The 25,655-nt window shown below is 31.6% G+C and overlaps 1 protein-coding gene across 2 annotated transcripts in view; it reads right to left on the bottom strand.

Annotated features, from left to right (window-relative positions):
* The window catches only part of Epac (Exchange protein directly activated by cAMP), a 489,842-nt gene that overhangs the window by 220,306 nt on the left and 243,881 nt on the right, over nt 1-25,655 (bottom strand). For both annotated transcript variants that reach the window (XM_088242316.1, XM_088242317.1), the window contains exon 3: nt 20,795-20,886. In XM_088242316.1, coding sequence (XP_088098442.1) covers nt 20,795-20,886 — 92 coding nt within the window. The remainder of the gene's footprint in view (nt 1-20,794; nt 20,887-25,655) is intronic.

Raw genomic sequence — 25,655 nt, 5'->3', positions numbered from 1 at the left:
TGTCAGGACAATAAATGCCAGAAATCAATGATAATTATGGGAAAATATTTGAAATCAATAACTTGAAAACTGACTTAGAAATCACCTTTGACGCTCCTACTGCTGTAACCAAGCATACTCCAATTTTACCATAGTCGATTTTTATTAATTATAACGTAAAGTTATTTACAAACAAAGCCGAGCACAGTGACAAAAGCATCCAAAACAAAACAAAATGGCCGCCAATTTGTTGCTAACCAAGATTTCTATGAAACATGGTAATAGGGCTTCTCTATAGGTTGACGCATTATTACTATGAGTAATAGAGGTTATAAACAGAAAAATTCTCGTCATTTTCCCACTTTACATGGAATGCCTCTTTTAGGAAAAAAAAGGAAAATACCCATTAAATCAATTCCTGACAGCAAATTCAGTGGAACAAAATTACATTTGCTGCAGAGTCTATGTATTTATTTTCGTGGAAGCATTTTCAATTTTGATTTATTATTTATTTTGAACTCGCCTTAAAACCTTTAGATTTATAGTCCTCTCAGTTAACTTGAAAACGAAAAAATATCCCTAGGGGGAAAGTGAGGTTATACTTTTCAAACTCTTTACAGACTAAACAGTGTAATGAAGAAGAAATCCCCCGGGCTACGTTATTGCAAAGAAAGATGAATAACTCCTCTAAAAACAATTTAGCGGATACAAGAGAAAAATTATACATTTAAAACTTGTGCTTTCTTTAAGTTTACAATATAAAATATCACTGAAACATTTTTTTTCCCTGGAATTCAAAGTTGTCGAACCGCGAGATTACATATTTACAATTTTTTTTATAAGTTCGTATTTCTAACAGGGCGTATTTTTTATGCATTTTAAGTAAAGATGATTATTTCAAAATATGTGTAAAACACTTTTGAGAAGGAAATATGGAAGCCTAGGCATTTACATGGCTTATGACTTGACATCGGCTGGTTTAAGTGCCACTTTCCGCATTGTGTAACATTCAAAATTGTGCCTTTGTTTAAATATCCACATTTCCTTAACTCTTTCATCTGTTGACTTTTGTGATGATTTGCATATTTCCTTCTCAAAAAAGATTGATGCGCTTGCTTATTATGATTGAGGCCACTGCGGGGAGAGACTTTTTATATAGAAGCTACAGTTATCTAAGTCTTCGTTAATTTGTCCCCACACAAGCAATATAAAATGGCAAGTCCGACACATCATTAATCTGCTTCTGGTGAGGACAAAAAACTTATTTTTATTGAAAACTTTTACCGATTAAACCTCTATCGATATATTCATCACTTTTTTGACTTTTTTTTGTCAGATGACTGCATCTACGACTGTCGTTAAAAACAGTTGGTTGCATAAAATCAAAAAGAATAGTGAATACTTGTTCCACAAAAATACTTTTATTTCCCATTTAGCTGAATTATCAAAATATAAAAATACTATGAAACTATTAACTAAACTAATCAAAAAATTGAAATGCCTGTCTATTTTTTCTTGATACGTCATTGATTCCATGTTCTACATTAAATCAGTTTAATGAAATAACTGGTAGTCATTATTTGTTAACTGGTCGCGTCACTTGTCCGTTAGCAGCGCACGCTCGAAAATTGCTGATTTGTTGGATGCGTTATACTTTGTTCACTTTACCACAGAACCCTAAATACAATTATTGCAATTCCTACCTTATTTTGTGTTCTGGCACCTTTATTGCTGGTACTTCTGTCGCGGCAGTCGGGATCAGATCCTACCTTGATTTCAGCGAGAAGAGGCACTTGACGAATTATGCACACAGTAGATTTAATACTTATTGATGGCAATTTTTTTTTTTTTTGCAATCGCGATGACAATATGAGAAATCACATGTGCACACGGTCGATTCAGTAGTTGGTCTGACGCCGGAACATTATAGGTACCCACGTTAGGAAAAATGCAACATCTTAACCAGGGTCCCGTAGGTAGTAAACAAATCCGAACGCCTCTTCCTAGCAAATGTGCTAGATATATAATATATATCAATGTGTGCACATGTGGCGTAACCATTAACGGTATTTTGTGAAGGGAAAACAGTCATTTTTTCAAAAAGAAAGTCGTCAAATAATATTGTTATGTTCAAGATATAAAATAAAGTGACTTTTTTGTACCGAGAAATAAGTTGTTGTAATCGTCTAGTTCCTAATTTTACTAGGAACGAGCTGGACACGCTTTATCGATACTTGAATTTATTTTTTGAGTGAAATATAATTGCTGGCGATATTGTTTTTTTTTTCCGTAAAAATTAATAGTATAAAATATTATTATCCATGGTAAAATATAATAGTAAGCTGTGCACAAATGCTTATATGGATCATTCGCCATTAGATAGAAGGCCCGGGTTGAATTCCTGGGATGGTCAACATGAAACAATTGTTTAAAGGGTTGTATCACCCTGTAATAATTTATCATTACTAAACTAGCACCTGAAACGTGAGACCGATCACCTTACTTTAGATAAAATAGTTGCAATTGGTTGTATTTATTTTATCTAACAGCGCCTTATGTATTAGCAGGTGCGACTAAGGCTTTGAAGATGATATTTTTTATGAAAAAATACGTTCGAAATCAACAGTTTGTCACTGATTTTTTATTTTTAATTTATACGTAGAAAAGATGCATGAATACACAAAAAAAGTGGTATAGCGTTTTATCCTCCTTGCTAACTCTTTTGTTGAAATATTATGATGAAAATATATTAAATCAGTTGTTAGAGACTTATTTTGTAACACTAAGTATTCGTAGATATAATTAAATGTTGTTATTTTTTAGTAAACAAAAATATAGGTCTGCACTTATAGCAAAACATAGGAAAAAATTCGGTTCATTGACTACTTGAAAATTACAGTTTTTAGTATTGAATTTATTTACAGGCATTAGAAAAAATTTTATTTCGATATTACACACTAAGTTAAATCTGCAAAACTGACCCATGCCATATTGGGTTGCAGGTGTCATTTTACAGCCTATCTAGACAAATATGGCCGACATTTAACACGCACTGGGCTCGTGGAGCGCACGTAGGCAACTGTCCAGTCTCGGTGTATATAGAGAAGTTTAATTTTTCTATTTGTTAATTTTTAAAGAAACAGAACTAAAACATTTAATAAAGGGTAAAATTCATCCGAACTTTTTCACCTACTAATCAAATATTTGTAATTAAACGATCTTTCTAACTTGCTTAGTGATGTTTTTAAGACATTGAGAGAAGGATATTTTTTAAAATTAAAAATCATTGTTGTAAAATAATGAAGGAGAATAAATACATCATTGACCGATTTGTCGTAATTTGTCTTCTTGTTATTTCTCATTTAAAAAATAAACCGACACTACTTATATTAACACCCACACTTAAGATATTTTTTTTATAATTAAATTCTTATGGTAATTTTTGAGAAAGATGTTCGTATTTAATACCGACGCCAATAATTCTCCTTCATTATTTTACAATAAATTAATAGATAATGTGTTCTCAGTATTACCTTTATTTGTTTCCTTCTTTATTCTCTCGATTGAAATCAAACGGGTGAAGGTGTTGAAAATGCTCATTATCGTCTACTTGACATTTCATTTCTACAACTACTACTATCACGCCATTTCTCTGTAGGGGTAGACATAGAGAATGGACCGCCACAAACTTCTATCCTGGCATACAATCCTAGCCTCTTCCACATTCATACATCTTATCATACATGCCCTTCGGTTCTGTCGGCTTTTAACATAACCAGACTTGAGATTTTTGTTTGGCTGATCATGCCACGTCTTCCTTGGTCGTCTTCGTCTCACGTTACCGTTCATTTCCGCAATATACACTTGTTTTACTATTTTTTTGTCGTATATTCGTTCTACATGACTAAACCAGCTCAGACCATCTCGATTTCATCATTCGTAACCCTGTCATATATTGATTTTCCACACATTCGTCGAAGAGATTGCATTTCAACCGCGTTCACTCGGCTTTCATCCTTTCTCTGCCAGCTCCATGTTCCACTTCCATACATTTCATTTTAATGGGTTGAAATCAAATAAAATAATATTTGTAACGTAAAAACAAACGTTACAAATCTCGGCCTCGCGGTGTAATGGTCAGCGCGTTTGCCTACCATGCAAGAGGTCTCGGATTCGATTCCCAACATGGTGGATATAAAATATTTAAATAAAAGGGTGTTTTTACACTAGTATATTTTATAGTCTCTGGACTGGTACCTGAAGCGTAAGACTGATCATCTTACCTTTTTTTACCAAAAATGATCAAGATACGCCGCAATTGGTGTACCAATGCGATGCCCTATGCACTATTAGACGCAGCAAGGAAATGATGATGATGAAAAGCAAATACAACATCTTGTGGAGGAGAAAATTTTCATTAAAATCTTTTGATACTCATTTTTCAATTTGAAAGAAAACGGACAGAAATTATATAAACATTTAATTTAATTTATTGTAATGCTCAACGATTCGAAGTTTTCGTATAAAATCGATTGCAATATTCGTAAACATTTCATGGAAACTTATTCTCTATACTCATAAAAAACGACCAAGTTTTGTCAGTCAAAAAAAAATTGTCGACACACCAGCCCATGGGAAATGCAAATACCTACAACATGGAAGCTTCGTTATTCACGTAATTCAATTTCACGTATTCAATTCCAATTTGCAAAAGCTTACAGAGTGCCATTTGCAATGCATCCATCTAAAATGCCCTCGAAAAGTTCTACAATGGGGAAAACCACCATAAATGCATACTTCCAACATTTTAATGCATTAAAAGAGTTGGGAGTTTTAATTTACTGACTAGAATTTCGTTTTTATATATTTTTATCTGAAAAGGACAATTTAGCAATAAGTAATGAATGTTTAATTTTTTAAAAAACATTTAATAATTTTAACGCGCAATTCCTAAGAAAATACGTAAGTACTAACTCATTTTTAATAATGAAAAAAATGCGGTCATATTAATTACCTGATATTTTTTAAGGCCTGTAGTCTGATCAGAAGTGAGGAAATCATTCGATTTTTAAAATTATTTTTTAATCGAGCAATTGAAAAAAAAATTATGAATATTAGATAATTTCAATATATTTTTAAGGTATTTCTGATTAGTTAGAAAGTTTTATATAATTTAAATATAAATACTATTTGACTGGCGTTTTTCAGTAAAATTAACATGAAAACAATAACAGTAAAATTAACCATGAAAAGTTTAGTAAATTATTATTCTTATGTCTTTGATTATTGTCGCGATTTTAAAAGATCAGAGTTTTAAAATTACAAAATAGTATTATTCCCTTACTTGTTATTAGACTACAGCCTAAATGAACTTTGTCGTATTATTATTTTGAATGTTTTAGTGAAGAATAAATAAACTTTCAAATATATTAAACGTCTACACAATACGGCATTTATTTATCATATGGAAATTAAACTTCGTCGTCCCGTCGATGAGTTTTTATTATTTTTTATACAAACCGAAACAAGTTTTCCAGCTGATTCCGAAACCAAAACCGAATTTCCGCTTCTGTTCTAGTTTCGGCCAAAACCAATCAAAACATTATCAAATCAAAAGTCTCATCAAAACGTCCAAAATTAGACGTGTTTATTGTTAAACCTTACAAGTTCATTGAAATAAGTATTTAATAAAATACGCAATTAAATAAAAGGCATAAATTTAGTAAAATTTGTTTATTTTTCGCATTTTTTTTGTTCGTTGTTATGCTATACATATAATTTAGTTGCGCGTTTGCCTACCATGCAAGAGGTCACGGGTTCGATTCGCTGCATGGTTGACATGAAACTTTTATTTTAAAAGGTTATTTTACGCTCTAATATTTTATAGTCTATGGACTGGAACCTGAAGCGTAAGACTGATCACCATGATTATTGTTTATATAGGATTTATTAAATCTCTTATAAACGTCAAAAAATTAAAAAATATTCAAATAGTTCAACAATTAGTAAATTAAATCTAACAAACGAATAAATTTCAATGAACTACACAATTTAAATCAAAATCAATAAACATGAATCTAATGCCAAACAGTCTTGTCCTGCATATATTTTTCGATTTTATAGTAGCTCTTTCCAAACAGCAGGTGCTTGACAAAAATTTTCCCGAATTTCAAGAGTTGTAGAATCGTATGCAGATTAAAGCCAAAGAATTATGATTTTTTTTGCAGTCTAGTAGTGGGCACAACAAGCATATCTTTATTTCTAGGGTTGAACCTATGAAAGTCTCTGTTCTTCCTTAAATCATCAATATTTTTGTGTTCAAACATCAAGTTTTCATAAATATATACGTATCACGTATCTTACCTTAATGTTACCAAAAAATATCAAGTTAAGCAGCGACTGGTGAACCAATGCAGTACCTTATGCATCATTAGGTGAGGAAACGGAAATGATGAAAATAACTTATATGTAATAGTTTTTCAATATTCACCATAGGAAATTTAATACTTTAATAATTTAATAATTTAATAATAATTTAAGGAATAAAGGAATCATAAAAATGTTAATATGAAATACAGTATAACAAATGCATAGAACCACAAACTGTAGGCAACAAATTACAAAATCAATCAAGTTTTTATTTTTTTATTTTTTATGTGAGACAATGGCAATAGTAATAGGCGGCCTCCGTGGTGTAGAAGCATGGTAGGATGTGATTCTGCTGAAGCCTGGAGCTCAATCACAGATGGCTATCGACATGCTAAAAAACGTGCTAAGTATTTGAGCGATCACCACGAACAATCATGAACACGCTGAAGTTAAAGCGGTCGCGTTGCAAAACGCCATAGATAAGTTCCGTATCCGTAGTCCGTGGTCAAACGTCAAATCAAAAAAGTCAACACGCGTGTAATCTCGTGCCGGTTTGTTATTTCGTTTTCAAGTTACAAACAATTACTATGGCGACTGCTTTTCTTAACATTTGGCTTGCCGACCGCCGGCTAAATGCAATACGGCACTCGAGAAAAATTGAAAGAAGGCGTGTGCGAGATTCAACCAATCCTCTTGAACTGACCGAAGTTGAATTTCGTTTTGCAACGCGACCGCGATAACTTCAGCGTGTTCATGATTGTTCGTGGTGATCGCTCAAATACTTAGCACGTTTTTTAGCATGTCGATAGCCATCTGTGATTGAGCTCCTGGTGTTGTAATTCATCACTGTAATATGGCCTGTTGTGGTGCAAAAAAAATAAAAAAAATAATTGAATGGACAACAATTATTGAATACCTCTAATTAGGCTAATTTTCCATCCGATTACAGTGACGAAACCGCAACTGCAGCCGAAACTCGTTTTACTGGCCGAAACTGGCCAAAACCGAAATTTCAGTCGGTCACTAATCATATTTATGTTATATCGATTTTTAAATTGATATAATTATTTTGTCAGGGGTTGTCGACTACCTTATTTCGTCTGTCAGACCCTAGTCATGTCTGTCCTTTTCCTTTCTTAGCGGGACTTCCGGCGGCAATCCAGTCCAATTAGAGATATTCCTGGACCGGGATATTTTTTCCCTCCAAATCCTTTTTTCTCTTAAGACGTTTTATTTAGGATCGAGGAGAATATGTCCCGAATGAGTGGTTTTTCGTTATTTTAACACTCGAAAGATTTTCGCCGCGGTGGAATCCTTTTTTTCTTACCCCGAAGGAATTATTATTTGGTATTTAAAAAAATACTATAGTCTTACTGTATTTTTGTTTTGAATCTTGAAAAAGGGCAGGCACACATAAACATATTCTTTTGTGTGCTCTAAAAATAACAATGTACATATTTATTTCATTTACAAGTTATTTAACACATATTTCTTAACAGTATGTTTGAATTTTGATTTTCTTTTCTTCGTAAATGTTTTTTTTTTCCATTTAGAAATATTTTTTTGCTGCGTTATTTAAAATATAATTAAGTGACTTCGCTTTTTTTCTAAATAGAAGTCTGATTTTTACATTTTCTCTGGTATTGTGATCATATTTACGTTGGCTTATTTATAAAGCCATTAGGAAAATTAATGTTATTTTTTATCATCTTATTTTTACATTAATGAACGTTACAGCTTTTTTGATTCAGAAAAGTCAAAAGATGGAAAAATTGAGAAAATGTGGATGTTTAGACATAGGCAGAATGGTGATTGTTATACAATATGTGAAGTGATCAATGGCAGATTATAGGCCGAGTAAATGCCTACAGTTTCATTAACCCTTCTCCGAAACGTTTTCTCTCTAAGTTGCAATAGATTTCAGTCTTCAAATCTATTGTAACCTATTTATTGATTTAATTTTTTCTGCATAAAAATAATTCTTCAAGTCGAAGTCCAGGGACAATGAATTATTATATTGTGACAACACGCTTTGAAATTAAATATTTCATATCAACCATCTCAGAAATCGAATCCGAGATCTCTTGAATGTTACAGGTTACATCAAAAGAAAATATGTATTTAAAATATATTTCATTGCAAAAAAAGTACCTGCGAACAAAACACCCACTTTTCGACAAAATTATTGATTTAATAAACTCAAAATTTCCATACGAAAATGGGATTTTTTTAAAGGAGTATTCCAATTTCCATATGGAAATTACGTCGAACTTTCTGTTTATATTCTGAAAATATATCGAGAACTATTTAGGACTGTGACCCTTACATATAAAAAAAAGTATATTGACTTTTTTCTTATTTACAAATCAAAAATTTGTTTTGCTTTCTAGGGGAAAATTTTCAATTAAACCAAAAAACAATAAGGGTATTTCTGAAATCTGATTAATTTCGTACGTGTGAATTCGTCTTTTTCTGTACCGTGATGTAGTTGGTTCTTGAGAATTTTAAAGATTTGTCTGGAATTAAATAATTTAATATTTAATTATTTATTTATTAAAAACTTCAAGAACAAAGAATAAGTACTTTTGCGGACTTATTGCTAAAAGCAATATCTTCCAGCCCCTCAATAAACAGACTGGTCAAAAGAAGAGATTGGTGAATTTTTTTTTCCAAAAAAACATAAATATATAAATATATATATATATATATATATGTATATTTAAATAAAAATACATTTGATGAAATAAAGTTTAAAAAAACTAATTAATTACAAATAACAGCTGTTTTTTAATTGGGAGATAATAGTTGCACATATAAACATTAATTATTTATTTTTTGTAAAGAAATACTTGCGTTCTTTTGATTTACTTAAATAATTAATTTTGAGGGCCACTTTCAACGAGTTGTAAATAAGTCACTATTAGAAAAAGGAATCAAGTTGGGGTAGAGTAGGATTCAAACCACGGACCATTGAGCCGTAAGTGCGATACACTAGCCACCGGACCACAACCTGATATGTACATTTTATTATACGTTTTAAATGATGAGGAATGTGGGAGCAGATAATGAGTATGGAAGGAGAGAGAATGAGGAACCAAGGAAAGAAAAAGGGATACAAAAAATATGTTTGAGAAAAAAAAGGAGCAAAAACTCTAGGAGTTTAGGATTCTGGGGATATATAACAATGTTTTAGGCGTTTTTTGAAGGTGGATAGAGAAGGTGCATTTTATATATGAAGAGGTAGCTCATTTCAAAGTCTGAAAACTTGGACGGAAAAGAAAAAGCTGAACAATGATGTGCCATGTCGAGAAATGGAAAGTGTTACCAAACTTATTACCTGCTATTGGCTGGTTTTAGAGATCTAATAACTTTTGACTCTTGTTAAGTTCGCTATTTTGCCTATGTTGACATTTTCATATCATCATCTTCCCCTAATATGCATCAAGAATTGCATAGGGCACTGCATTTACACACCAATTACGAAGTGACTTAATATTTTTTGTTTTCTACATGGAGCAAGATGATCAGACTCACACTTCTGGTGTCTGTCCAGAAATGATACAAATGTACATATATTATTATAGAAGTAGAAAAAAGTGCTTTTTTTTTACAAATATTTTATGCCAATAATGTCGGGAATTGCGCTAATCACTAGACCACAATGCGGAAAGTAAAATTTCACAAGGGTCAAAAACGGTATTTACTAGTTTACAAGGATTTAGATACAAAAAGAATAGAGCTGATCAAGATTTTCCAGCACGTGTAACAAGTAAAAAAAAGCTTCAAATAATATTACTTTGTAAGACTTTGAATTTATATTAATTTGATCAAATACAGAATTCACTTTAATGTCAATTAGTTAAAGGTCAATAATTTATATCAATAATAAATAAAAATAACACAAAACTATGTAGCAAAGACAAACAAGGGCAATACAATAATGGTACGCAATTTATTCATCAAAACGAAAGACATTTAAGAATTCAAGCTAAACCATGCCAATCTATCTTCATCCCACACAGTTTTAGGGGCGAAGCATCTACGAAAAGCCGAAATCTATCCCTATCTCAAAGAATTCCAAGTCGTGCGATGAATTGACTAATCTATACATTTTGGACATTGGGGCATAAAAACAAAAGTTGCTCTTAGAAGATTTAGTGAATAGCAGATTTTGACTTCTGGTGACATAGTTGGGAACATGAAAAGAAAATGATCGCAACAGAGATGGGACATCACTTATAGCATTAAGTATTTTGAAAATGCATGTGAATTGATGTTTGCGTATTTGTAAAGCGATGGTGGAACATAAGTCGCGATTACACACGCTATCCTCATGGGTACATATCGACACAGTATAAAATAAAATAGATATTTATGTACGAAAATGTGGACGCAAATTAAGAGTATTTTTGTCGGTAACCTGTTTTTGAAGAAGTTTAAAAAATGTACACCAATTCCAATTTTCAGACAGGAAACTTGATTTTACTTTGTAGATAAAATTTAAGATAAATGTTAACTTCCCATTGTAATACGGGCCATGTCGTCTTTTTGCGAAAAAGGCATTTTTAACTTCAAGGGATACTTTTAGCAAAGCAAAACCAATAGATGACTTTGTAAGCCTTCCTTTGTAGACATTCTTTGATGTGAGCAAAAAGGTACAACGTACGAGTATATGCGGTATTTAATATCAATAACAACTGATCTGATATCCAAAATGTACTTAATATATTGGATATTGTGGATTTTGAGACAATGAAGCTAAAGAACAATGGTGTTATTAAAGTAAAAATAATTATAGCGTCACTATTTTACTAAAAAAACCCACGTCTTGCAAATTAGTAAAAACCACTTTTTAGTTGATTCGTATTTTTTTTATCAAACGACCAAATTTTTTACTTTTTTTATTTTTAATAACGCTAAACGATAAAAAACTGCGCCCATCTACAATATTACTATTGGACAGAGGCTCATTTCAGACGTGTGTAAAAAACCACAAAATACGATAAAATAAGCAAATGGGTTATTCAATGTATTTTATTTAAATTAATTTATGGCAGGCAAACTCCCCAAACTGTATACCACAATAATCTCCAATTCGATTTCGTTATGCAGGATTTTTATCTGAGAGTATGTTTTAATATTCAATGTGTTTTTTTTTAATAAACAAAATAATATATCAAATTCACGTCAATCCACCCTAAGTTTATCGCGTCGCACACAGGCGAAATTTGAAGAAATCATGGCAACCTGTTCGCATGAGAACATTCAAAAAAAAATATAGGAACTGGTACAATAATAAATTTTAAATACATTTATTGAAAGAAAAAAAAAAGTATGTGTAATACATGTATATTACATATTGCTAGTAGGCATGTCAAATAAATCCTTCAGTTCCTTAGAATATTCTTCCACAACACCGCTTAGTTTATGGATTTTTTTTTAAATTTCGGTGATGGAGGGATCCGAGGAAACCAAGAGGTGATGGAAAACATCTTCCATGTTTTGAGCCCGAGAAAATGTGAGAATATGAATTAAACATTCAAATAATCGTATCCACGCTCATCTCCTCCACATGGAGATATTCCGAAGTCTAAATAAATGTTCAACATCTTTGTTTATGCATAGAGATATATTAATAAATTTTGTAGACGTTATCCCGCACAAATAGCAGCGTTGATTGGACGATGTATCCGTTATTGCATTTATTGTTTTTTCGTCGACCATACTTAATATTAAAGTATTTTTTACAAATATCCAATTTCCATCACACTATCCCAGTTGGTCTCAACGTTTGAATTTGGTCATTTAGATTCTTAACGCCAAATTTGGGCCTTATTTTGGCCTTCAAATAAGGCCTAAACAAAAACATTCAACACTTATTTTATAACAAATAATTAGTAACATACTTCCATAGCTTTAGAATCCATTGCAAAAAATACCAAAATTTGTCAGAAAATAATGAAGTTACTATTTCAGTAAAAATACTTCACAGTTCATAAATTTACAAACCAAGAAGTCAAACTTTGAACTGACGCAACTCTATCAGTGTGTGTGTAAGAGGGATGGCTCACGAGTCACATATAGGTAGGTATATTGTCATTTCTTAAAAATATTAACCACCTGCTTTCAAGTAATTTGGAATCTAGGGTTTCGACCAGGTTTTCGAAAATTTTTGCCTTAGTGCGTCGACGTCGAGGAGATTTGGACGAAACATGTGAAATGGGCCAAAGAGGCACAGACATTTATTATTCAGCAGCCAGGGCACACATTCTTCTATTTTATATAAGTGTTAGGTTTTTTGATTTTTTTCCGAGTCATACATTTTATTTTTGGTTGTAAAAATGGTATAATCTTTCTATTTATGTATTTTAAAACCAGTTAAGCGTTTAAAAATATGTTAATTTACATTAATCATAAATCTGCCGGTTGATGCCTCCTATCAATCGATAAATGCGTTTATAGTGTCTTGAGCCGATTATTGTAATGGTATCTACGCAGGTCTACAAATGAAAAAAGTGATTCGACTACGATCTGCATTAAGTGTCGCAGAGAGACTTATTTTTGGAATCCTAAGATCAATCATGTCACTCCATTACTTTACGTTAATTGGTAGACCTTAAATAACTTTAACGTTTAATTGTTCAACTGTACCGTTTGTAATTTTTTTACCATTATTTAACCCAAAAAAGGGCGACAGAACTACAGTTTAACTAATTGACCACTAGTTATGTCTGATAGTTATGTTCAAGTTATCTTAAATCTGGTCAATAGTGTAATTTTTATTTTGTTTATAATTATAAAAAATTCGTACATCCCATACTAAATTGTAAATAGTCAATATCGTGAGTTTTTTTGTAAAAATATAATTTTATTTATTTATTTACATACATAAGTTTACTGTACATTATTTGAGACAATAAGTCCAAACTCCATGGGACTAAAAGTCCTGTGTTGAGATGGGACGAGCAATTATATTTATTTATTTATTTATGCTTTATTAAGTTAGTTCATAACATTTTAAGAACTAATATAAACTTTTAATGATATAACAATTTTTTTATCTCAATTTCTCAATTACATATTTTTTCCAATTAATATTAAATATTTAAATTTTTTTTTATTTCTTTTATTTCTTCAAGTAACTCATTGTACAGCTTCAATCCCTTGTACAATGAGTTTTGTAATCTTATTTTTTTTACCCCTTGTTTCATATGTATGACATTGCTGGTTAAATTTTATTATTGTTTTTATTTTATTCATCCCCTTAATTATTTTATGTATAAAAATTGCCACATTATATTTAATTCGTTGCTTTACTGTGAGCAAGCCAATTTCTTTGTGCATTCTTTCTACATTAGAATATATATATATTTTTTTAGTATAATCCTCATTGCCTTATTTTGAAGAATTTGTATACTTTGAATTTCTCCTTCATTACATAAAAAAAGAATGGAAGAACAGTAATTTATGTGTGGACATATAACTATTTCATATATTAGAATACTACTTTTTAAATCTATTATATTTCGTAATCTTCCCATAAATATATATATTTTTTTTTTTTTGTTACATAGTGAGTAGGTATGTTTTTTTTAATTTAAATTAAAATTAATTTTATATGACACAGACACGTGATTATATCACCACAAATATTAGATTAGAAACATGAAAAATATTTTTAAAAACCTGTATATGGCACATCAATATGGTAAACAGTAAATTTAAGCATTCGGAAAATCATCAAGGAGTTTCCTACTCATATCCCTCCCCCTAAGGAAAATCCAGTCTTTAACTCCTTTCTTGAAAATAATTTTTGTCCTTGAAAGCTTAATACGTTCTTCCAAAATATTAAACACTCTCGGTGCGATAAATGAGAGATGTCTCTGAGCAAAAGTCGTACGGGTTTTGGGTATGACATAATTCATGCTCTAGGAAAACTTCGTAGGGACATTTTGCTGAGACCTTATAGTTTGACCAGAAGTGTATAAGTACTTTTTTTAGGTACAGTTGTCTCATATTCAGCACCTTCATGTATTGGAACAGCTGTTCTGATGGGTATGTTGGAGGGCGCCCGAACATTATTCTCAATAATAATTTCTGTGAAATTATGAGCGGCTTGAAAATGGATGCCGCACAACCCCCCCAGCCAGCTATTCTATAGGTTGCCGTGGATTAAAACAGAGCAAAGTACACACTTCTGAGAGTGTCAGCAGTCAATCAATGCATTAAAAAATGTAAATGCTTAATCAGAAATCTAAAAACGGAGATGGGAAGATTTTACGATTTATCATTTTATGAAAGTTTTCCTCAGTATTTATCACGTTTTTGAACATTTGGTAGAATTTTTTTTGCGTAAGTGATACGCAGATACGATCGATTTTTTACTCTATTAGAGGCGCGTCAGGTGGTTTTCGCGTTTAGAATGGCGTGTCACGTGCTAACACTTTCCCTGTTCCTAGCCACCCGTTACTGCGACGCGTTGTGAATATTATCGATACAAAAGCGTTTAGTACTCATCCGTGACCAAGTTTTCTATTACACCCGGTATCCCACAATTTGTAACGAGCAAATGGTTTATATAAATTTCCATGCAAAACTACGAAATGTGTCACATTTACAAGCTTAAACTGAAATATTTTTATCCCTAACTTGTGACATAATAATGCTAATTTGGCACAATCAATACATTACCGAACACACGCACCCAGATAAGCACACACGTATTATGATTTACTAAAATATTTTAATTTCGGTGGCCATTTTTAATCAGTCGTAAATAATCTACCATCAGAAAATGGGAATTAAATTGTGAAATGGTGGGGTTCGAACCTCGGACCTCTGATCCGTGAGTCTGCGACCCTAGCCGCGGGATTAAAAATCATTTATTTATTTAACTAGTATGCTTTGTGACATATACCCAATAAGCATTAAACAATTTTTAAAACTGGTTTAAAATGGCGAATGGCACACTGGACGCCCCTGATTAAACGAGACTGAAGTGTCAAAGTACCAAATACAAGTACAAAATATTACAGTCTACTTTTGTAGTAGCGTCTGGTAAACATAATTATTTTGCAAATTCTCCAATCATCAAAATACACCGGCTCGGGAACAAGTATGGAGAAATTGACATGTATCGTTTTTCATTGTTGGATTAAGGTTAAAATTACTTAAGGCGATAACATCAAAATATTTTTTATTATTCGAATGTTGTAAAAATCAATGACTTTTTGTATTTTACTTACCTTCACTAAAATAACCCTTTTTGTTTACTTATTTTTTTTGCTGCCTGAAACTGTTAAAATTTTTGAAAATATTTCATTGAATACCTACTTACTTTTATGTAATTATTTATTTTTAAAATCAATGGAAATCCATACCTCAAAACAACTATTTTTCTTAGATACACATTTATTAGACCTGCATTTTAACTTTTCTAATGAAACGCTTGATTTGTAATTTTATACCTATCACCTGAAAAAACATCTGGGCGTATATCATAAAAAAACAGAAATAAAATTATAAATACTTTATTAATTTATGATCTCATGAAAAATTCTAATGGGCGATTAAAAAAAACTTTCACTACTATATTTTCAGAATGAAAGCCTTTCTTATGCTAAAATATTAACGTCTAACTCAAAAACCTCCATTTATAATAAACGATTATTCTTAGCACAAAAATCCTAAATAAGTTAACTGTGGAAATTTGACTTAAGTGGACGCTGTAAAATCCTTCAGTAAAAGCACTTAGAAATAAAGATTATTAACCTCAACGAAATTCTTCCTTTTCCTTTAATTTAAATAAACTTAAGGTTTTGAATATAAAAAAACCGAGACGCTTTGTAATTACTATTTATTATTTCGCCCTTAAGCAAACTCCAAAGAACCTTAAGGAAATTGTCTTTTATTCCACGTGTTGTATTTTTTAACCTTGATTCTGCGCGTCTTTATTTTACTAAACTTTTTTCCCAAAAAGTGCTTACTTACTTATCATAATATGCGAATTTATTTTTCAATTTACGATATCCCACCGTAATGTAAACTAACAAAGTCGCCTTTCTTTTTTTATTTCTTCCATGCCTTAAATAAATGGTATTATAGATGGAAAAAATAAATCAATTTAAAAAAAATAAATGTTCAAGATGCGCATTCTCTAGATCAACTAATATTATTTATTCGAAGTACTTATGAAAAAAAAAAAAGTATTTTTACAGGTTTATCCTTTGTGCCCAAAAAAGAACAACAGTCCCTTAATTTAATTTTATTATTATTGCAGTACTTTAAAAACTACTTTAGTACTTTAGGCCCCGTGGTGTAGGGATCAGCGCGTTTGCCTACCACGCAAGAGGTCTCGGGTTCGATCCCCGACATGGTTGACATGAAATATTTATTTAAAAGGGTGTTTTTACATTAGAATATTTCATAGTCCCTGGACTGGTACCTGGAGCGTAAGACTGATCATCTTACCTTCATGTTCCAAAAATGATCAAGATACACTGTAATTGGTGTACCAATGCAGTGCCCTATGCGCCATTAGGTGCGGAAAGGAAATAATGATCATAATGACTTTAAGAAAAAAAAATTACACCTACATAGGTATTTAAACAAATTAATATAGTTTACAAGAATAATGGGTCCTTACTTCAGATTAAACTTATTTCGCTCTGGCTCAGGAAGTTAGAAAGATCATAAAAATCCCATTAAAAAAACAATTAGTCAATTACAGTAGAATAACGTCAGATCTTTAAAATTTAATAATGATTTGTAAATTCTTATCACTCTTTTCTGTAATCCTAAATTAAAATGGTTTTTCATTTCAATTAACGTGTATTTCAAAAAGTCGCGAGACATGTATTTAATGTAAGTAAAAAAAAATATTTTAAGCTTGTGAATTGAAATGGAGTTTTAATCTTGTACGTAGAAAGCTGAAAAGACTTTCTTATGTTTAAGATTTATACGAAATGAATCAAACAGGTGAACTGAACTGAATTTTTAAGTAAACGTGCTTACATTTACTGATTTGGTTTTACTAAGCTTAAAGCTTATCAATTTTAAAATTAAACATATCTGGTGATAAATTTATGTTAATCTTTAAGGCGTTTTAAGCCTTCATTTTTAAGCAGGTACTATAAAACCACCCGTTTCTTTTTTTATTATTTTTAAAATACCGGGGTAAATAGGGACAAGTAGTGAGGTGAAGAGAGATGAGTAGGGGGTAAATAGGGATAAGTAACATGTTACAACAGAGATGAAGAACATTTAAGATAAGGTTATATAAAAGTCTAGGCATCTACAGGGCTTATGACCTGTCATTGGCTGGTCTGTGTGGCCACTTTACACACTGTGTTACATTCACCATTCTGCCCATATTTGAACACCTATATTCCTTCAATTCTTTCATCTGTTGATGTTTGTGAAGTTAAAGAGCTGAAACCTTTATTTGTGCGGGTGAGATTCATCTAATTAAATTATTTCACCTACATACTCTAGGCAACGCCTGAAAATCTTATTTTTTCAATTTCTATGCCTCTTCATGGACCAGGTGGATTTATCAACAATATTTTGAGTTTGTCCAACAGATGAAAGAATTTAAAGGAATATATGTGTTCAAATATGGGCAGAATGGTGAATGTTACACAGTGTGTAAAGTGGCCACTCAAACCAGCCAATGACATGTCATAAACCCTGTAGATGCCTAGAATTCTATATTTCCTTCTCTTAAATGTTAAAAATTCTTTTTTTGGCTCAATATGAAAGCTTAAATAATCTTAATAACACCTTTATTGTATCATTATAATAACCTGTCTGACGATGTTGGTCACGACGAAACCCGGTCACTGGTAAAAATTTTATTAAAAAAAATATAATTGAAAGTAGAATAAAACTATGAAGTATTTTTATTATTATAATTAAAATGCAGTTCCACCAAAAAATGTCAGTAGAAAAACTCAATATATTTATTCTATCAGTTGGTTGGAAGAAGTTGTAATTTGGCAATCAATCCACAAATGTATAATTTATATATAAATAAATTAACAAAACTATGTATCCAAGAAAATAAAGTTAAATTTAATAATATATTTTTTAACAAATTCATTCCTTTTCTAAAAAATAACGAGTAAGATTACATTTTAATGCATTAACAGAGTTTGTTACAGTAAAATAATTCATTACTTCTAGTGCACGTACCAGGTGTTCAAATTTGAATTAGTTCAAGTAAAGCAGGGCTGCCAATTATTGATTTCATTATTTTAAATAGGAATAACAAATCAGCTATAACTCTTCGGTCTTACAATTCAAGTAGTTCAACATATACATCGATAACTGTATGAAAGAACTGAAAGATTTAAGAATGGGAGCAAAAATGAGTGGTATAACTGTTAATTGTTTTCTGTATGCGGATGATGCCGTGCTACTTGCTAGCAGCAAAGAAGACCTTCAATTCTGGGTAACAAAAGTCTACGATGTATGCAAGAAAAGCGATTTGCTTATGAATGTTGATAAATCGAAAGTGATGGTTTTTGAAAGGGATGAAAATATAACTAAATGTGAGATCAGCGTGAACGGAGATATTCTGAATCAGGTAGAAGAATTTGTGTACCTGGGAAGTATGTTTACTAGGGACGAAAAGGCCGAGAAAGATATTGAAAAGAGGGTGAGTGCCGGGAACAGGGTGAACGGTGCACTAAAATCTACTTTGGCAAACAAATGTTTATCGCAGGAGGCTAAACTAGCAGTTCACAACGGAGTTCTAGTTCCAACTCTAATGTATGGGAGCGAAGTATGGAATTGGAAAAATGATAATGAAAGTAGGCTGAATGCTGTCGAAATGCGATCCCTCGGGCGAATGTGTGGTAAAACGATGTATGATAGGTGCACAAATGTCGAGATCCGTGAAGTGTGTAAGGCTGAGACATGCATTATTGACAGAATCAAGAAGGGGGTGCTGCATTGGTTTTGACATGTAGAGCGAATGGACAGCGAAAAAACGGCTAAAAGGATCTACGATGCAAATGTTGACGGATGCAGAAAACGAGGAAGACCGAAAAAGACATGGCACGATCAAGTCCATCAAATACTTGAAGATGGACTTGTCAAAAGTAGGAATAATCGGCGTACGTGCATGAGAAGATGTATGAATGTAGAGGAAGCGAGGTCTGTATGCCAAGATAGAGTGTTATGGCGTTCTATCCTCTCTGCCAACCCCTACGGGGAAACGGCGTGATGGTTTGTTTGTTTGTGTTTGAATAACAAATCAGGTATAACTCTTCGGTCTTACAATTCAAGTAGTCTCATTTCACCTCTAAGAAAATCATAATTTAAAGCTTCAACAGGTATTTTTAATTTATAGTTAATCTTAATAATTGCAAGAATTTATTATGTACCCTTTCAAAAGAATGAGAATGAATTTCATAATAGGGTGACCAAACTGAAGAATTGTTATGATAATAATTTGTACTATAAATTTATATAAATATGAAATAGCCCTGTTCGTTTCTGTTTTATTTGAGCCCGTAAATAGCAAATTAAGTTTGTTTCATTTATGCTAAATTTATGTCGTGAGTTCCCGCCTTAGAGTAATAACCTAATAGAGTCGCGCATTCGGAGAAGAACCACTATATAATAAATTATTGACTGCGAAGTTAGCTACAGTTTACAGCAATACAACGGACCGTAGGTACTTGAGTTAAGAATTGCTAGTTCTTACAGAAACCGTCCATTACACGTTTGTTGTTAAACTGAAAACCAAACTACAACCAAATTAAAAATTTGGAACGCCTTTGTTCTATGATATGGAGCTTAAGAGCTTCTCTTGAGAATTATTACTCTAAGGTTCCCGCTATGCCACTTAAACAGCTTCTGGCATTTAAATTATCTGGTTTATGGTTTAAAAATTTGTTAGATGCAAAATGTACTTATTTTTATTTATTCATATATTTTTTCATAAATACAATTTTATGTTCACTTTACACAGCTAACAAGGGTGCATACACTTGACAAAACTTCTCTAATCAATGCATATTTTTCGTATGTTTATTGAAATAATTCTTAAGTTCCTAGAATTTCACTTGTCTATGCGTTTTGTAGCTGCAAGACATTCGGTAATCTAGCTACCATATGTAAATGATATGAATCATAAATTTATACCATATCTAAATTTTGTAAATGGCGACTAGAATTTCAACCTTTTATGCTCTATGTAGCTACAAGACGTGTTGTGATCAAGCTCACATTTTAATTATTGATTAAAAAGCACTACACCGTCAATTTAAATAATAATGCAAATGGGCGCATCATCCATGCGCTCTGTAGCCGCAAGCGTACTGAGATATTTACTTTACAGCGCCCTCGAGGCGATTTTCACGAAAATGGCGCTATATGGAATAACATTTATGAATGGTGGACTTCTTAATAGTTACGTTATATTAATTTGTACTCTTACCTTAGGGTCTGCATCAGGTTGTTGAATTCTGACATCAAGAGAGCCACCAAGTACTGCATACCAGTACTTCCCCTGGTCACCTTGTCGGAATACTGCAAATAAATAAATAAATATTTAAGTTTTGGTTGGAAATGGCTACGTTTATTTTTTTTATTTATCTTGTGTAATACATACAATTATTAAAATACCATCAAATTTGTGTGTCCGAAGAGCAAGTTACCCTATTGTTACCTAAGTTAAAAAACCGTAAAAAATATATTAGTTTAGTAGACAAAAATATAATATGTATTAGATATGTATATGTAATATTTATTATACAAATAAAAGACGAGTGAAACTTTAATCCACAAATTTGGAATATTCAGCAACTGGTTTCATCGCTTTCGCAACATCTTCGAGACTAGTATCTTTATTAAGGAGTTCAATGTATTTATACAAAACAAAGGTTAGGATGGAGAATTCAAAATTAATTAATGAAAATTTGAACAAACTCAAAATACTGTTGATATTTAAATAAGTTAAAAGTTACTTTAAAGCGCCCAATATTAGACGTTATCATTTTTAAACTTTTCTAGTTCATTAAAATAAGTGTTAAATACACAATGAAATAAAATACATAAATTTAATTGGTAAATTTGTTTATTTTTAACGATTTTCGGTTCGTTATTATGTTATACAAATACAACTCATATGTAACAAATCTTCCATTTACGCTGTAAGAACTTATTAACTGTAAATAAATTACAAAAATATAAATATGAAAACTCACATGGCCGAGTCACGAGCCATAACAGCACCCGAGTACAGCAGAACATAATCTGACACAGCCAAATTTTGCCGAAACCGAAACTAAAATTTCGGTCGGTCGCTATTATATTATAATAATATTTAAATACTTAGACATAGTATCATATTTTTTCAAACTGCATAATATTGGCTAATAAATCCAGGTAGGAGTGAAATAAAAAATATTTTACCCAAATAATGCGTCCAATCGCAACGTCACGATTATGAACGCTATCTTCATTAGTACATATCGAGACGTTATACCTTAACGAACATCGATATTTATGTACGAAAATGCGTATATTTGTATAAAAATTAAAAGTATCTTCATCGAAAACCTGTAATTGAACACATTTAGTAAAAAAAAATTAAACATATTCTATTTTTATATAAAAAACTTAATTTTACTTTGTAGATAAAATATAAGATAAATTTTAACTTTTAATTTAAATATGGAACCAGAGAGGATTTAAAAAAAAAATATTTTGCCACCGTAATGGCTTGGAAAAGATTTTTAGAAAGTCAAACATGGATGTAAGATAAAATGGTATAATTGTGCGTAGTTATGCAGAAAGCGGGCTAGTCCACAATTTTGAAAAAAATAGATATTGGTGTTATCGGGTACAGTAAGGTCAATTCTATGTTCTGCTAAAAACAGCCAGAACACTTTCATACAAAAAAGCTATAATAATCACCTTCTGAAAATAGTGTCGAACTCAAAAACGGCATTTTTCAATTTGCAGAAAACGCCCAGAGCTCTAGAAAACTCTCACGGTACTTTGAAACTACTTCTAAAACTGGTCATATACGTTATAAGATACTTGTTTGAAATATTTATAAAAAAAACGAATGTATTAATTGTTTATAATTTGTCAAAGTCAAAAACATTCCAACTGTTTGGGGAAGATTTGTTTATTCACTCTTTTCACAAACGTGCCTTTTCACCTCAGTTTTACTTTTCTATGACTGGCTGCTTTCTGAAAAACTAGGTTCAATTAATAAGCAAAAAAATTAAATAGGAGAGAAATAAAAATATTGGAGATAAACAACACAAAAAATGTCGTGAAATCTCATGCCTAATACATGTGAATGTAAACTTAGGTAGAATAATGATTACTTTTATCATACGGTTATTTTTATTGCTCATCACTGAAATGTGCATTTTTTGCAAAAAAACAAATTCGGATGGTGGCTCTATTTTTTATTTTTCCAATTATACGATTATGATAAGAAAACATCTGTGAGTAATCGTTTTACAATTTCAAGTTTTCTCATTAACAATAATCAGTAAATTTTCGTTTATACCACAGATGGTTAACATTCCGTATTTATGATAAAACCCTCTGAGCGAGTTTAAAGGATCAGGTTAAATCCAAATTTATTTATGCGATAAAGGATTTAAAGGTTTAGTGATATAAATGTATTGTTAATTTGTCCTTTAAACAAAAGTTCTTAAATTCATTATTTGGTTATTCATTAACGACGATTTATGGAAATATGAGATTACCGCTGAACAGAATAATAATTATTTTTAATTTGAAATGCTTGAATGAGGTAAATTATTTTTGTTTGGGAGGTGAACAATTTTTTGTTTATAAAATCTTCTCTGAACTTGAACAATCTAGTGATATACTAGAACATATTTTTTTTTTTAATTTTATTTTAGACTATCATTTTAGTTCAAGGATGTATTAATTAAACAGGTTCTATTTTAAGCATATTGAATTACTTACTTAACGTGCTCGGCTGGATCATATCTTTCCACTCCAATATGTGTCGACGGATATCACGTTGTCATTTGTCACAATTAAATTCCTAAGAGTGGTATTCTGAACGCAAAAGCGCGATTAGAAAACGCATTTTTAACACTATTTACGTACTAAAAACACGCTTACAGAGCGATCTCTTCGCGAGCAATTCCGAGTAGGTGGCTGTCGTTCTTGGTTATGCCACAATCAGGCGAGATATCTTCACCGATGAGGTACCCCCACATTTTTTTTTTTAACTTCGTGTATCACCCACCCTTAGTCTGTTGAGGGATCCATAGGGAGTAGACTAGATGTTCACCTCCTTGGATACCCTCATTTGGATCAATTTACGGTCTATCTCCAAGATCCTGTTGCCTCAGTTTCTCTCTCCGTTGTTGGGAGGATTCAATAGTGGAGTTGGCTTTGATAAAATTGTTTCTAGATTTCATTCGCGGGGCCGTTGGTTGGTGGTGGTGTAGGGGATTTGTAGGATGGTGGGTTTGTTTTTACTTCTCTGTTTCTGCAGCTGTCCTTCCTCAAATGTGTGGTGGAGCGATTCCAATGATTGGGTACATTTTATCAGTTGGCATATTGAGTTATATAAATATCACTTCAGCATTTTATGTTGACACGCAATAGTGAAAAATAAAAAACTGTACAAATAAATGTTTAATACATCTACTGACGCTAGAATTGAATTTGTAAACTAAAATTACGTTTTTTCAGAGCCCATCGAAGCTGTACTCAAAAATTTATTAAAAATGCCACCATTCAACATATTCTTACTTATAGTATACACAAACCAGCTCGAAAAATGAATATACCACTATTTAGTAAAAATGAAACCGTCAATTTTTTTCTGTTCCTACTTCCATAGAGCTTCTCGCTACTATCCGTGGCCCTTTTATAGGTCCTGTTGCATTTACAGATCTGGTGGCTTCCAAAAATAATTTCAAGGCTTTTAAAAAAAAATTGTAATCATTTCGGCGAATTGATCATGTCCTATCAGTTTAATCCCAGTCAGTCCAGGGTCATCGGGCAGCTTTTCTTGTTTGACAACGAGCAAATTTTCCGTGTGTGTGGGCACTGCCAAGGAGACTTATGTCCTCAGATGCGGTGTGCGTTATGTGGTGGGCAAGCTGTTGTTACTTCCATTGAAAGTCTTTTTGGGTATTTTTTTTTAAATTAGCAAAACAATTTTAGGCCATAAAATCTATAAATGCCTAGATTTTCATATTCCGTTCTCAAAATTGTTTACATTCTGTGTTGCAAAAACTTTTTTTTATGTTAAATTTTGGGCTAATGATGTTTAAAACGAAATAAATTGTCAAGAAAATAAAGTTGGTTAAATTCAAAAAATAAAATTTCGACCAGTACCTACGTAGAAACACTATTAAATATTATATATACTTACTACGAAGAAAACATCTAGTCACAAGGTAATGAATATAATATTTATTAAGTCCCCTGTGACCGGTGAATCTGTATAAATGTAATTAAATATTAATTTCCAATAACCTAGCAGTAGCTTAAGCGCTTGCTGACGTATTTTAATTGCCTTCGAAGTAATTCTGACGTCATCAGACACATACGTCACGCGAACCGAAATTGGCTTGTCGTGGCGCACATTATGTATTGTCACAATTTGTAAGGGACTGGAGGTGACTACCCTTCAACCGTGGGGTGGATCAAACAGAAATTTAATGACGTAGACACCCTTGTATTGAAACGTCAGTCTAAGGATATCTTATGGCACGACTTTTCCGTGAGCTTTTGTGTTACTGAAGTATTTTTAGGATTCGATTAAGTATGCTTTCAAGTTATTTTATTCAAAATCAATGTTTTTGAACTATCAAAAATAAACTTTTTAAGATCTCAATCACTAATAGATATTGTAGAGCTTGGATTACTTTTCAAATTTTATACTCATTTAATTTAATCAACAAATTAATTCAATAATATAAAAAAAGAAAAAAAAAGAAATTAAAAAACAATGTTTTGATTTTGCCCAAATATTTGTAGACAGGTTGGATTTCCTCCCTAGGGAGTTATTTAGATATATATTTGTTGCAACAGAGATAAAAATCATTTTTGAAAAGGGAAAATGGAGGTCTGAGGATTTACAGAGTTTATGACCTGTCATTGACTGGTTTAAGTGGCCTCTTTATACAGTGTTTATCATTCACCATTCTTTTTTGAATTTTTATATTTTTTCTTAAATAGCAAGAACACTAAATATAACATATAAATGTCTAATATAAACTTAAATCTAACTATTTTTTAATATATTATAAGTTATATATTAATCATCAACATTTCTAAACTAC

Source organism: Micrasema longulum, unplaced genomic scaffold (assembly GCF_059751315.1).
Source record: "Micrasema longulum isolate JH-2025_06_02 unplaced genomic scaffold, ASM5975131v1 h1tg000133l, whole genome shotgun sequence".
NCBI lineage: Eukaryota > Metazoa > Arthropoda > Insecta > Trichoptera > Brachycentridae > Micrasema > Micrasema longulum.
Note: the sequence above shows the minus strand (reverse complement) of the source record. Positions and strands in the feature narration are given on the sequence as shown.